The following is a 13,473-nucleotide window of genomic DNA, read 5'->3' on the forward strand; positions in this document are numbered from 1 at the left end:
CAAGGTCTGACAGAGTTTTGTTTCTGAAATGGGCTGCCATCCTTGCTTCCCCATGGCTGCCTTGTGGCATGAGTTATTCCTGTTCTAATACTGCTGCCTTACTACATCACAGCCCAGAATTATAACCTCATTTAACCCTAATACCTTCTAGAGAACCTATCTTCAGCTACAGTCAGTACTTGAGATTAGGGCCTCAATGTATGAATCTTAGAAAAACATAATTCATTTTATAGAATATACTTAAATAACAAATATATTTGCAATCTGGCAGTTCACTTGCAGTGGTAAGAGACCCTATCTCAAAGAAAATAGAACAAAGGGCTGGAGAGATGGCTTAGTGGTTAAGCACTTGCCTGTGAAGCCTACGGACTACGGTTTGAGGCTCGATTCCCCAGGACCCATGTTAACCAGATGCACAAGGGGGCGCACGCATCTGGACTTTGTTTGCAGTGGCTGGAGACTTTGGCATGCCCATTTTCTCTCTCTCTCCATCCTTCTCTCTGTCACTCTCAAACAAATACAAAATAATTAAGAAATTAAAAAGAAAATAGAGCACAGACACCTCAAAGTTGTCCTATGATGTATAAATGAGTGCCTTAGCATTCATCCATGTACCCACACACAAACACACACACATTTAATAAAACAAAGAAAATGGTGTTTTCACACAAAGAACTCTGTAAAGAAAGGTATGGATGTTTGTCTCCCCCATTAGTACAGAAAGGATTTAGTGTAACAGGAAGAACAGAACACTTGGCAACAAAGAATTCAGTTTTAGCTCTGCAAGTGGCTGTTTCAATTATTTCTCCAGATCTGAAGGATAAGACAACCTGCTATATCTAATTCAATCAGGTAATTATAAAGGTTAAAAAGTACATGTGAGTGTGCTGTGTAAACAATAGAAAAGCAATAGTTCACTAACAGAAGTATAACACGCTAATAAAGAAAAAGGGTTTGAGTAAAACTAATTTGTCATCTTGATGACCCCATTTCATCACAAGAATGTTATCTCCTATGTCAAACTTTAATACTGCAGTCTTAAGATTGATCTACGTGGCTAGTTTTTCAGTCTTTGTTCTAAATAGTGTTCAGTCAAGGCTGTGAAAATGGTTCAGTGGTTATAGGCATTTGCTTGCAAAGCTTGCCAGCCCAGGTTCAATTTTAAGCCATGAACATATGTCAGATGCAAAGAGCATTGTAAACCGGTGATGGTGCTACACACCTTTAATCCTAGAACTTGTGAGACACAGGTAGGTGGATCTATGTGAGTTTGAGGCCACCCTAAGACAACATAGTGAATCCCAGGTCGCCCTGGGCTACAGTGGGACCCTACCTTGAAAAACCAAAAAAGAAAAAAAGCATTGTAAGCATTTTGTGTTTGTTTGTAGCAGCAAGTGTGTGTGTGTATGTGTGTGTGTGTGCGTGCTTGTGCGCATGCATGCCCTGCAAAATGTAAATATAACCAGTTGTTGGGCAGTAATTGACAGGGCTGGGGAGATGACTCAGTTAGTAAAGCACTTGCCACACAAGCTAGAGCACCTAAGTTCAAATCTCTAGAACCAATGTGAAAAAGTTGAACACTGAATAGCTAGTGTCTTAATTCCAGTACACATAAGATGAAAAGAAAGATGAAGGCAGGAGAATTACCCAAAACCTAGCTTGGTATCTATAATATAATATAATATAATATAATATAATATAATATAATATAATATAATATAACATAACATAACATAACATAACATAATATAATATACATAATATAATAAGAGGCCCTGCCTGAAACATAATAGAAATCAAAGACTGACACCCAAAGTTGCCCTCAGTCCTACAGTAGCACTAAGTCACACATGTGATTGTGCATGCGTGTGTGCACACACATACACACACACACACATATACACATATACAAAATCATTCATCCCCCCAAAGAAAATGTTTTTGAAATAAAAGTAAAACTAATAAAAACAAGCTTATTCCATTAACATACTTATTTCCCCATAATACAAAAAGAAATAATTATTTAATATAATTCTAACCTAAAATGACATTCCAGGACAATATATCACAATGGTCCAAAACCTACTAAATATACACAGTATCATAAGACAAATAAAAATAAAGCAAATCACAAGCAATGCAACTCCTGCAGTATTAACAGCAAATACTGAAGTACTAATGGATTCTTGGGTTTGTTAAGTAGAAAAAAAATGGCTTTAACCAAGTATACAGAATATACTATATCACTAAATAATTTAACACTTAGACATTAAAAGATTTATTTAAAGCAAAAGGCCAATGTTCATCAAAACAAGGTGCTTGGCAACATAATTTGCTATCTGTATTAGTGTAACACACAGCAAGATGCCCAAATGCCTGTCTTCTATATCCCTGTCTTTTACCTATAAACTTCATAACTTTAGGTTCACAATTTAATTATTCTAAAACTAATTAAAAAAAATCCCAAACACTAGAAAATGTCCCTTTCCTTTCATACCACTCTAACCACCCTATAGCATGGTTGCTTATCTTTGATAAATGTCTAATGGATGAAGGTGGCAGATCAAGGTACTGGAACCTATAGTAGAAATAAGATGAACAGTTAAACAGAAAGCTATCTGTCTTTATGAAGTATTATCCTCCTAAAACTTTTTATTATTTATTTTTTGAGAGAGAGAAAGAGAATATGATAATAGGAGCACCAGGGCCTCTAGCCCCTGCAAATGAACTCCAGATGCATGTGCCACCTTGTGCATCTGGCTTACGTGAGCACTAGAGAAATAACCTGGATCCTTAGGCTTTGCAGGCCTTAACTGCTAAGTCATCTCTCCAGCCCTATGAAGCATTATTCTTATGCAGATACAATGAATGCTGTTATATAACTAGGTAAAACTCATGTGAATTTTCACAAATCTACTTTTAGCACAGATATACTGAACCCACTAGTCCCTCCTTAAAACACGCCTGAAAAATATGGTTAGTTCCTTCAACATTCTTTCTTTCTGGGGCAATGTTTCTAAAATGACAATCCATGCAATTGGCTCAACTAAGCACCTCTGAACCTTTCCAATTAACCAAATCCCAACAAAAAAGAAAATGTGGAATAAAAACATGGACATCTCTATTCATCCAATTTCTGGGAAATAAATTAAAACGTGGTTGCTAAGTGGGTGTTGTGACCTAAGCCTGTAATGCCATGCTGATGGACCCTTGCTAGAGGAGGTATGTTGATGGGGCAAACCTTGGGGTTGATTAGTCTAGCTTACTGGCTGTTCAGAATGAGCTTTCTTCTGCTGTTTTCTCTCTCTGCTAAGAACATGTGTTAAAGTGGAGTCAACTTCCCTGCCATGATGAAGCTTCCCCTCAAAACTGTAAGCCAGAAGTAAATCTTTTCCTTCCATAAGCTACATCTAGTTGGGTGTTTTGTCCTAGCAATGAGAAGTTACCTATAGCATCCCAGCACTTAGGAGGCAGACACAGGAGGACTGAGAGTCAGGACAGCCTGGAATATATGGCATGCCCCTACCTTAAAACAAAGCCACAAAGCAAACAAAACAATAACAAAAATTTGATCTCCTCCACTGAACAAAGCAGAGAGGCTACCTTCCAAACACTTAGAAGACAGAATAGAGAACAGGTCAGTTTCACCTCCTACTGCACTTCTAAGCAGCCCAAATATTTGCATCACCTAATAAAAAATATCAAAACACTAATGTCTAAAAGCACAGAAACACCAATTAGAAGCACCAAATATCTCATCTTGCTTACTCAGGCCTGCTTATAGGACTTAGGTAGATTTTTTACAGATGTAATATGGAGACCCCTTCAAACTTCAACAGCCTTCAAAAAGCCATCACTGAAGAGGCAAAAGGAAATTCAGGAGTTCATAAGTACTGGGTTCAATCCTCAGTACTGTTTTTTTTTTTTTTTTTTTAAGTCATTTAGTAACTTTAAGTGGTAAGTTAGTACAAAAAGGGGGGAATGGATCTGATTCGAAAGCCAACTGTGGTCACTTCACTGTCACTTCTTTTGCTATGACAGTTAAGACAGTGATGTCAGCAGGCAGAACTTTGACTTCCTTCTCCTTCTACAGGCTTTTGATACCACCACTGATCTGCATCATACTCTAGAGATACAATTAGACCAATATTGACTTTTCTAATGGCTACATCTTCTGACTTATACTATTGTAAGCTAACATGTTTCAGAATATTTGCTAGACATTTCTCATTATATGGTAGATGTATCTCTTCATACTTATTTAATGTCAGGTAAAAAAAAAAATCTACTAAGTTCAACAGACTTCTTAGCATTGTAAATGTTACAATCATGGTCTTAAGGAATAAACCCTTTTATTCAAAGACTAAAAATTAACAAAAGTTTTCATATTTTAATAAATGTTTAATTTTCAAGAACTAATCCTTTAAAAGTTTTCTCCCAATGTAAATATGATACAGTAACTTTTCTTTTATATAAATTTATGACAGCAAGCAAGAAAACCCCCATGATTTACTATAATGCACCTTTAAAATGAGAAAAGAAAACTTCCTGGGGCTAGAAAGATGGCATATCAATTATAGCACTTGTTTGCAAAGCCTAAGGAGCCTAGTTCGATTCCCACTACCCACAGAAAGCCAGTTGCACCAGGTGGAGCAGGCCTCTGGAGTTTGTTGCAGTGGCCAGAGGCCCTAGTGCTCCCATTCTACCTCCCACTCTCAAATAAATAAATAAATAAATAAATAAATAAATAAATAAATAAAACATTCTTTTTTAAAAAAGGTAATTTCAACCCATTGATATAATCCTCAAACAGACTTTAAAATAAGCTGAAATTGTCTGACTTCATATATGTCAAAGAGTCTGCATGACAGGTAAATGTATCTGTTGTTAAAATTATATTATGTGAAATTACAACCTCATTTTATATTCTAAGTTTTACGTCCTGTAAAATCATCTGTATTAATCTTTGAGGGGTTTATTTCTCTTAAAGAAGATTTATACCTGAGAAACTTGTAGTAAAAACCATTGATGTCACTGTTGGTATCATTTATTTACTTTTCTCCCTTTTTTGACAATTAAATTCTATAAATGTAACTTACCACTCATGATAAAAAAAAGTCTTAAAATAATTATACCAACACATTTGAAATTTCAATACTAGTCTAGCATTGCTTCAATCCACATTACAATGCGGGGTAAATGGTTAGTCTTTGACTTTGTGTATCTACCTTCTCCTAGAAGAGAGACCAGGAGAGAGCCTGGGGAAGGAGAGCCCTAGGGCCTTGGGTGCAACTACTTATAGCTGGGGCAGAGAAGTTATGCAAGGACTGTGGCTAGACTTGATTGGCATCTGCCAGGGTATGGCCCACAGCAGTAGTTGTGCTGCCTCTTGAGCTACATCCTGTTGGGAAACTCAAACTTCAGTACCACACAATGAACCCGAGTATCTTAACACTTTGCATGCCATTCACAGCCATGCTGAGTCTAGACTGCTTCAGCACCAACAAACGTGAATCTTGAGTGCTAAATATCATAGTCCACTGAACTTACATTCAGTTTTGTGTGTAGCTATGTAAGTTTCTTAAGGCAACCTCCAAACAAACAAGGGCCCACTCTCCCTGTAGATTATTTATCGCCAATCTCACTTCTTTCCTGAACTTACCCTGTTGCCACTGGATACTATACTTATTTTTGCCCAAAGAAGGTCAAAGTACAACCACTTCTTCTCAATGTAAAATCATATTTTTAAAGACTGCCATTTTTTTGTTTGTTTTCTTTTCCGAGGTAGGGTCTTATCTGGCCCAGGCTGACCTGGAATTCACTATGTAGTCTCAGGGTGGCCTTGAGCTCATGGTGATCCTCCTACCTCTGCCTCCCATGTGCTGGGATCAAAGGCGTGTGCCACCATGCCCGGCAAAGACTGCCATTTTTAAAAAATAAATATTTATTTGAGTGAGAGAGGGAAGCTGTCTCCCATGAGCTATGTGTTCCTCAGCTTCTGTGGTTTGGCAAAGCTTCATACTAAAGTCTAGAATAAATGTCACACGGGGATTGGGCAGTGTTGGGGGAGGGCCATGTAAAAGTGTGTGTTTTCTGGATTTTGTTTTACCTAGAGAAGGAGCCACAAGTACCAAGACTGCTACTGTCCTTCTTCCTGCCTTAATGCATGTGTGGTGCCTACAAATGGAGCAACCATTAGGAAAATCTAAGGAAATTCAGAGTTGCCAGAGCTGGTAATTGTAAGCTACTAATCAATGTCAGAGGTCATTTATCTCTGCAGTTCTTATGTGATTAAAAAAAGCATAGGTGCTAGAAACTGAAATTGTGTTGTAAAACAGAAAGGATTCTTAACATCCCATCTCTTTAATGTGTTGGGTACACTCTTCTAAGTAAACAGCATTTTCACCTGCAGAGGACATCAGCAGGAAGAATGTGTGGCTGAGGGCTGACATTCTCAGGCAAAGAAGTTGAGGAAAGCAAAGAAAAGGCCTCAATGATTATCTAAATGCTGTAGATTATATAGATGTATCAGGAAAATCTAAAAAACTATTGTTCACAATTGTGGGGTCAATCAGAAAATCAAACCTGAAAACTGATGATACTAATTTCCTATCATGTACTTCCATTATGAGAAACAGAAGTTCATAACTCAGTTCTATTTATGTGTATGCATATGTGAGGGGGAGTGGTGCCTGCATGTTTGTATAAGTGTTTAAATGAGCATGCACATATATTTGGAGGCTAGGAGTTAGCATCAGGCATCTTCCTTGATCACTGTCCACATTAGTTATGAGACATTCTCTCACATGAATCCAGGGCTCACCATTTTGGGTAGTCAAGCTAGTTACTCGCCCTGGCAGTCCTGTCTCTGCCTCCTAATGCTGGCATGACAGGCAGACCACTGTACCCACTCTGCACATAAGTGGGTTCTAGGAACAAGCACTTTAACTGACTGAGATAAGGGCCCAACCCAGGATTCATTTTGTATGATTACTGTCTTGTGTTTTTCAAGGTAGTTAATTTATTTTTATTACTTCCATTTTCCTGCTATTCACAAAGGCAAGATTACTGTCAATATACACCATTTTGGGCACATGCAGAGTCTTTGAAATAACTACTAACCATCAAAATAGGAATACTTCCAACAATAACAATGGTTCTTTCAAACATTCACCAATTCAGTTGACAAATCCATCACCCTAGTTCAGGAACAGTCACTTCTCTCTTGCATCAGTGCCACATGTAGTACTACTTATTTAAAAGAAACTTCACAAGTACGCTTATGTTAATTCACATATCCTTCTAAAATGTTTTTATGTTACTTTTGCATAAATAATGCAGTATGTATGCAGGCACATGTACACACACACACACACACACACACACACACACACACACACACACACACCTAGCTCTAGTTCTAAACCCCATAGTTTTCTGCTCCATGAGAAGAGTTTGGTGGTTTTATGCTACAGTGTAAGCACCTATAAATTCTAAAAGCTTTTTTTCCCCTTTTTTTCATAGTAAAATTCCTTAAGATTATCCAAGTTTTAGCTAAATAAAAATAATCTAAATAGAAGACTCAGGCTTAATTACAATAGTGGAACAGAATTTAATGACGTTCCACCACGACATTTTAATGCCCAAATTTCCCATTATCTTTTTTAGTTGACAAATCTGTGCTTCACAACAAAATCCCAGCAGTAGAACAACTTGTGGCCTAGCCAAGCATAAAGCCAGCCTTAGCACACCGCGCTAAGTGCCTCTGACTGCCTAGGACAGGCAGCACACGTGGATTCATTCCCTCAAAACTGAGAACAATGAGTGCTCTGGGTTTAGTTTCTCCTATAGATTAACAACAAGAGCACTTTGACAAAGGATATCTTCCCTTTCTCTGATGATCAGCTCATTCTGTTCTTCCAACTGCCGGATCTTCTTCTCAAATGACTCCTGTTCTGCCTTCAGTCTCTCCTCAGTCACTTCCTTTTCTTCACTTACCCTGAAAGAAAATCAAAGGTGAAGAACAATTCATAGGATAAAAAATGTATGCCCACAGCTACAGTTTCCAAAATCAATCTTCTTGCAAAGGTATGCAGAATTCTGGGAAGAAGCATGGTTTTTTTTTTTAAATTTTATTTATTTTTCTTTATTTATTTGAGAGAGAGAAAAATAGGGAGGAGAGATTGTGCATGCCAGGGCCTCCAGTCACTGCAAATGAACTCCAGATGCATGCACCACATTGTACATCTGGCTTATGTTGGTACTTGGGAATTGAACCTTAGTCCTTTGGCTTTGTAGGCAAGCACTTTAACCACTAAGCCATTTCTCCAGCCCAGGTTTTAAAAAATTTAATCTCTCATAACAAAGTCTTCCTCACTTTTGCAAAACAGCACACATGTGATTTCTAAACATTAGAAACATCTGAATATGTGAAGGCCTATATAGGACACAAAAGCTCAATTGTGTAATATGGGCAGAAAAGGGCTCTTGTGGGGTTTTTTGTCATTGTTTTTTGTTTCCTTTTAGTTTTTCTAGACCAGGGTGCCCTGGGATTCAATGTAGTCTCAGGGTGGCCTCAAACTCATAGCAATCTCCCTACCTGTCTCCAAAATGCTGGGACTAAAGGTGTGCAACCATGACCAGCCTTCATGTGTCATTTTTTTTATTATTCTTATTCTTATTTATTTATTTATTTGAGAGCGACAGACACAGAGAGAAAGACAGATAGAGGGAGAGAGAGAGAATGGGTGCACCAGGGCTTCCAGCCTCTGCAAACGAACTCCAGACGCGTGCGCCCCCTTGTGCATCTGGCTAACGTGGGACCTGGGGAACCGAGCCTCGAACTGGGGTCCTTAGGCTTCACAGGCAAGCGCTTAACCACTAAGCCATCTCTCCAGCCCCATGTGTCATTTTCTTAAAAAGCATTTTATTTATTTATTTAAGAGGAGAGACGGAGGGAGGGGAGGAGGGAGAGAGACAATGGGCACAATAAGAATGGGTGTACCAGGGTCTCTAGCCACTTCAAATGAACTACAGACTTAAGCACCTCCTTGTGCATCTGGCTTTACCTGGGTACTGGGGAATCAAATCTGGGTCCTTTGGCTTTGCTGGCAAGTACCTTGACTTCTGGTCTCCTTCCCTTGGCTCTTACATTCTTTTCTCTACCTTTTCCAACATGGTTCTTAATCAGCTCACTCTTCTGCTACTGTTTTCCACCTGCTGTGGCAAGAGGTGGTATCCAGCAACTGTTCATGCCATGATTTATCCTGCCATAATGAACCTTCCCTTTGAAACTTTAAACCAAAATAAGAACTAACCTCGCACCAGCTGCTTTTGGTCAGGTGCTTTGTCCCAGCCATGAGAAGGTAACTACAACAAAAGTGTTTGTCTCACAAGCATAAGGACCCAAATTTAAATCCAAAACCCATGTAAAAATGCCAGGTGACATGGTGTGTGCTTGTAATTCCTGTGCTGTGATGCAGATGGGCAGATCCCTAGGGCTCATCACCAGCCAATGTAGCCTAATTGGCGAGTCCCAGGACAGAGAGAGAAAGAGAGGGAGAGGGAGAGGGAGAAGGAGAGGGGGAGGGGGAGGGGGAGGGGGAGGGAGGGAGGGAGGGAGGGAGGAAGAAAAAGGTAGGCAGTATTCCCAAGGAATAACTGAAGTTGTCTTTCTGGTCTTCACACCCACGTGCATGTACATCTTCATACATGTAAACACATACACACATATTAAGAAAATCCAGTTACTCGTGTAATAGCAGTGAAAACTCCAAATTATTATGAGGGTAATAATCCCACTTATAATTTAATCAAGACAAGTAAGATACAAAGAAGTAAATCCAAATAAAGAGTACTCAACTTAAAACCTGACATAAGTGGAAATTATGAGAATTATTTCAAGACTTCATATTATTAACCTGGCAGTTTCCAAAATGTTGTATAGATTTGATGCCAAAAATACCAAATAGCCTTGCTTCAAAAATTGATATTAACTTCATATAGCATGAAAGGGGCTAAAAACCTAAGATAGTCTTTTAAAAAGAAGATGGAAGAGTTCTAATTCTTCATTTTGCAAGTTACTAAACATTATACTAATCAACACAGTGTGATATGGGCAGGAGAATAAACCTATAGATGAGCAGAACAGAACTGAGAGTCCAAAAAAAAAATAATACAACTTCACATTAATACCATGTTGATTTTCAGTTAGGGTACAAAAAAAAAAAAAAAACAAACCTTAAAAAAACAAATGTTGCTGGGACAACTTGGTATCTATGTGCAAGGGAATAAAGTTGAGCCCCTACCTCACCATATACATGAAAATTATCTCAAAGTGGATCATACAACACTGGAACTATGGTACTTGACCACATAATACCACAAAAATATGGAGGTCTATGAAGTTAAGTTCCATCATCAACTTGTCAGATTAGGAATCTGGTTAGAGACAAGCCTTTAGGGTGACTCTGTGAGGGCATTTCCAGGAAGGGTTTTTAACTGAAGCCAAAATCCCTTCCTCCAGAGTGGGCAGTCAGTCCTTCCAGTGTGGGCTTGGATATACGGAAGATCCAGGAGAATGGGGCTATTTATCTCTTGTCCTGCTGCCTGAGCTACTTGCTGGTTTATGCTTTTTGCCTGGCTCCCCTTGCTAATTGCTTGTGTATATACCTATTGTGTGGTTATCCTCTGAGGCCACTGGGACCCAGGCTGCACGTAACCTTGTGGACTAAGAAGCTACCAGGTCCTTAAATTCTCTGCATCCAGTTTCATGGACTGAATAGTTACCAGGTTCACCAACTTTCTGAAGGCTTGTAGGAAGCTGGACCACCTAGCCCACATCTTGTAAGATAATGCAATAAATCCCTTAAAAACATATCCATCCTATTCATTCTGTTGCTCTAGTGAACCCTGACTGATACAGGTCACAAAATTTGACCAGAATAAGAGGCTTCTGAACATGCAAAATCCAAAAGTGAATTCAAAATCAAATGTGTAATGAATCTGGGATGTTTCTGGCACACTTAAAAAAGGCCTTTCTTCAAAGAAGATACACAATGGCTAACAAGCACATAATGAAATGTTCAATATCATTAGCCATTAAGTAAATGCAGAGCCAATCCTAGAATCAGATATGGTTTTTGAAGGACTCTCCTCTGGCCCAGAAAAGAAAATCAGTGTCTCCTTAAATTCATGACCCATGACCAAACATTGACTTAAGCTACCTATAAATAACAGAGAGAAAAAAAAATCAATCCATATCCTGACACCAAAACAACTCCTAACATCACTGAAACTTATGGGGAGTTAAACCTCAAAAATCATACTCCCCAAATCATTTCTCAGAAAATACCCGTGGACTCCCACCCATACCTGCTCCTTTCAGCTGCACGTTTGTAAGATTCACTTCAGCTCTGGTGTGACACAGAACCTCTAACCTGTGCAGAGGTCTCTGTCCTTTACCACTTATGATGTGTGCCATAAAAGGTTTCCTTCCGTTGCAGTTCAAGTCCCTTGTCTTTCTCTTCAACTTTCCTCACAATTTCACAGTTACTATAATAAAGCTCAGAATCAGGTGTGATTTCAACTACTCTTAAAAAAGATAGTAACAAAGGGGGAAAGTGCGGAAATTTGAAACCCTCATACATTGTGGGTAGGAACTATATAATGAATCCTCTAAAGTGGGACCCAGTGAGCTCTTGTATCCTAATAACTCCATTTGGTTAAGTATAGGCTAGACTTAGTGACCCTCAAAATTGATGTTAGGTTACAAAGAAGACTGACTTCTGTCGTGTTTACTCTGGCTCAATCCAATGGAGGCCAGATGCCACATAAATATTAATGGTGATGTCTAGTTTCATCTTAAGGTTTACAAAGTAGTAGAGGAGAGGAAATTGAAAGGAAGATAGTGAAACAAAATGAGCAATAATGATTTAAAAAATTCCTGGCCTTTAGCCAGGTGTGGTGGTGCACGCCTTTAATCCCAGCACTTGGGAGGCAGAGGTAGAAGGATTGCCGTGAGTTCGAGGCCACCCTGAGACTACATAGTGAATTCCAGGTCAGCCTGAACTAGAGTGAGACCCTACCTCAAAAAAGGGGGAAAAAAAATCCTGGCCTTTCTATATACAAAATGAAGCTAAAAATTTAAAAATGTTGCCAGAGTTAATTTTAAATCCTTAATACCAATATATAATAAAAAATAATATCAAGAAAACTGTGCTCCACAAATAAAGCAACAGCTGAAAATTTTGTTGGGCTTTTGGACAATTTCAAGTTTATGCTTCAATACAAACAGAAAAGATGGGTTAGCAATTAAGGTTTGCCCTCATAATTTTTTCAAACAATAAAGCAAAGAAACTCACAAGTGTTTTAAGCTGATATATTTTGTGACACTGCATTGGGAAGCCACAGGTAACTAACATAGATCTAAATGTACTAATTACTTTAAAGTCCTCATTTGAGGGCTGTTGTAGTCAGGTGTGCATTGCTGGTAGAAATCACACAACCAAGATCAGCTTGGGGGAGGGTGCAGGAAGAGGTTTAATTTGGCTTACAGACTCGAGGGAAAGCTCCACAATGGTAGGGAAAACGATGGCATGAGCAGAGGGTGGACATCAACCCCTAGCCAACATATGGTGGACAATAGCAACAGGAGACTGCTGGCTCTAACACCCATAAGCCCGCCCCCAACAATACACTGCCTCCAGGAGGCATTAATTCCCAAACCTTCATCAGCTGGGAACCTAGCATTCAGAGCACCTAAGTTTATGGGAGACAGACAGCTGAATCAAACCACCACAATGGCTCCACACTAAATGTGTGTGCTCCTGTTGCTGAATCTTCTGCAGCTCTTTGTCTTCTCTGTTTTGCCTATGCCTCGCAGTTCACTTATGTCTGGGAGTCTGGGGTAGAATAGTCAACATCAGAACGTAACTGTGTGTGCTCCTGTTGCTGTCTCTTCTGCAGTTCTTTGCCTTCTCTGTTTTGCCTATGCCTAATAGTTCACTGATGTCTGGGAGTTTGGGGTACCATAGTCAACATCACAACATAACTGCAATGGTTAGTAGTAAGCAGACCTTTCTTTTGGCTAGGATTTTAGTACAGGGATTGTGCTAATCAAGTTTAGTGTTTTGAGGCTTACTGTTGCAATGGTGATCCAAATTCATCTAGGCATAACCTCCCTTCAGGTGTTCTCCATGTTTCTCCCAATGTTTTCTAAGCCAAAGGGTCTGTCTGTTGAATTTTTACTTTTATCAGAAACTTGTTAGTTTGGATTGGGTTGTGGAATTTATTTTTAAAAATTTTTTGTTTGTTTATTTGAGAGAGAGCAGGCGAAAGAGAGAATGGGTACACCAGGGCCTCTATCCACTACAAACGAATACCAGATGCATGTGCCACTTTATGCATCTGGCTTATGGGTACTGGGTCCTTAGGCTTCGCAGGCAAGAGCCTTAAGGGCTAAAACATTTCCTC

The 13,473-nt window shown here is 39.0% G+C and overlaps 1 protein-coding gene across 4 annotated transcripts in view; it reads right to left on the reverse strand.

The window, feature by feature from the left end:
* Kiaa1328 (KIAA1328 ortholog) overlaps positions 1 to 13,473 on the reverse strand; it is a 290,739-nt gene that overhangs the window by 217,878 nt on the left and 59,388 nt on the right. For all 4 annotated transcript variants that reach the window (XM_045135154.1, XM_045135153.1, XM_045135155.1 and 1 more), the window contains one exon: positions 7,884 to 7,999. In XM_045135154.1, the coding sequence (XP_044991089.1) occupies positions 7,884 to 7,999 (116 nt within the window). The remainder of the gene's footprint in view (positions 1 to 7,883; positions 8,000 to 13,473) is intronic.

This window comes from Jaculus jaculus, chromosome 15 (assembly GCF_020740685.1).
Source record: "Jaculus jaculus isolate mJacJac1 chromosome 15, mJacJac1.mat.Y.cur, whole genome shotgun sequence".
NCBI lineage: Eukaryota > Metazoa > Chordata > Mammalia > Rodentia > Dipodidae > Jaculus > Jaculus jaculus.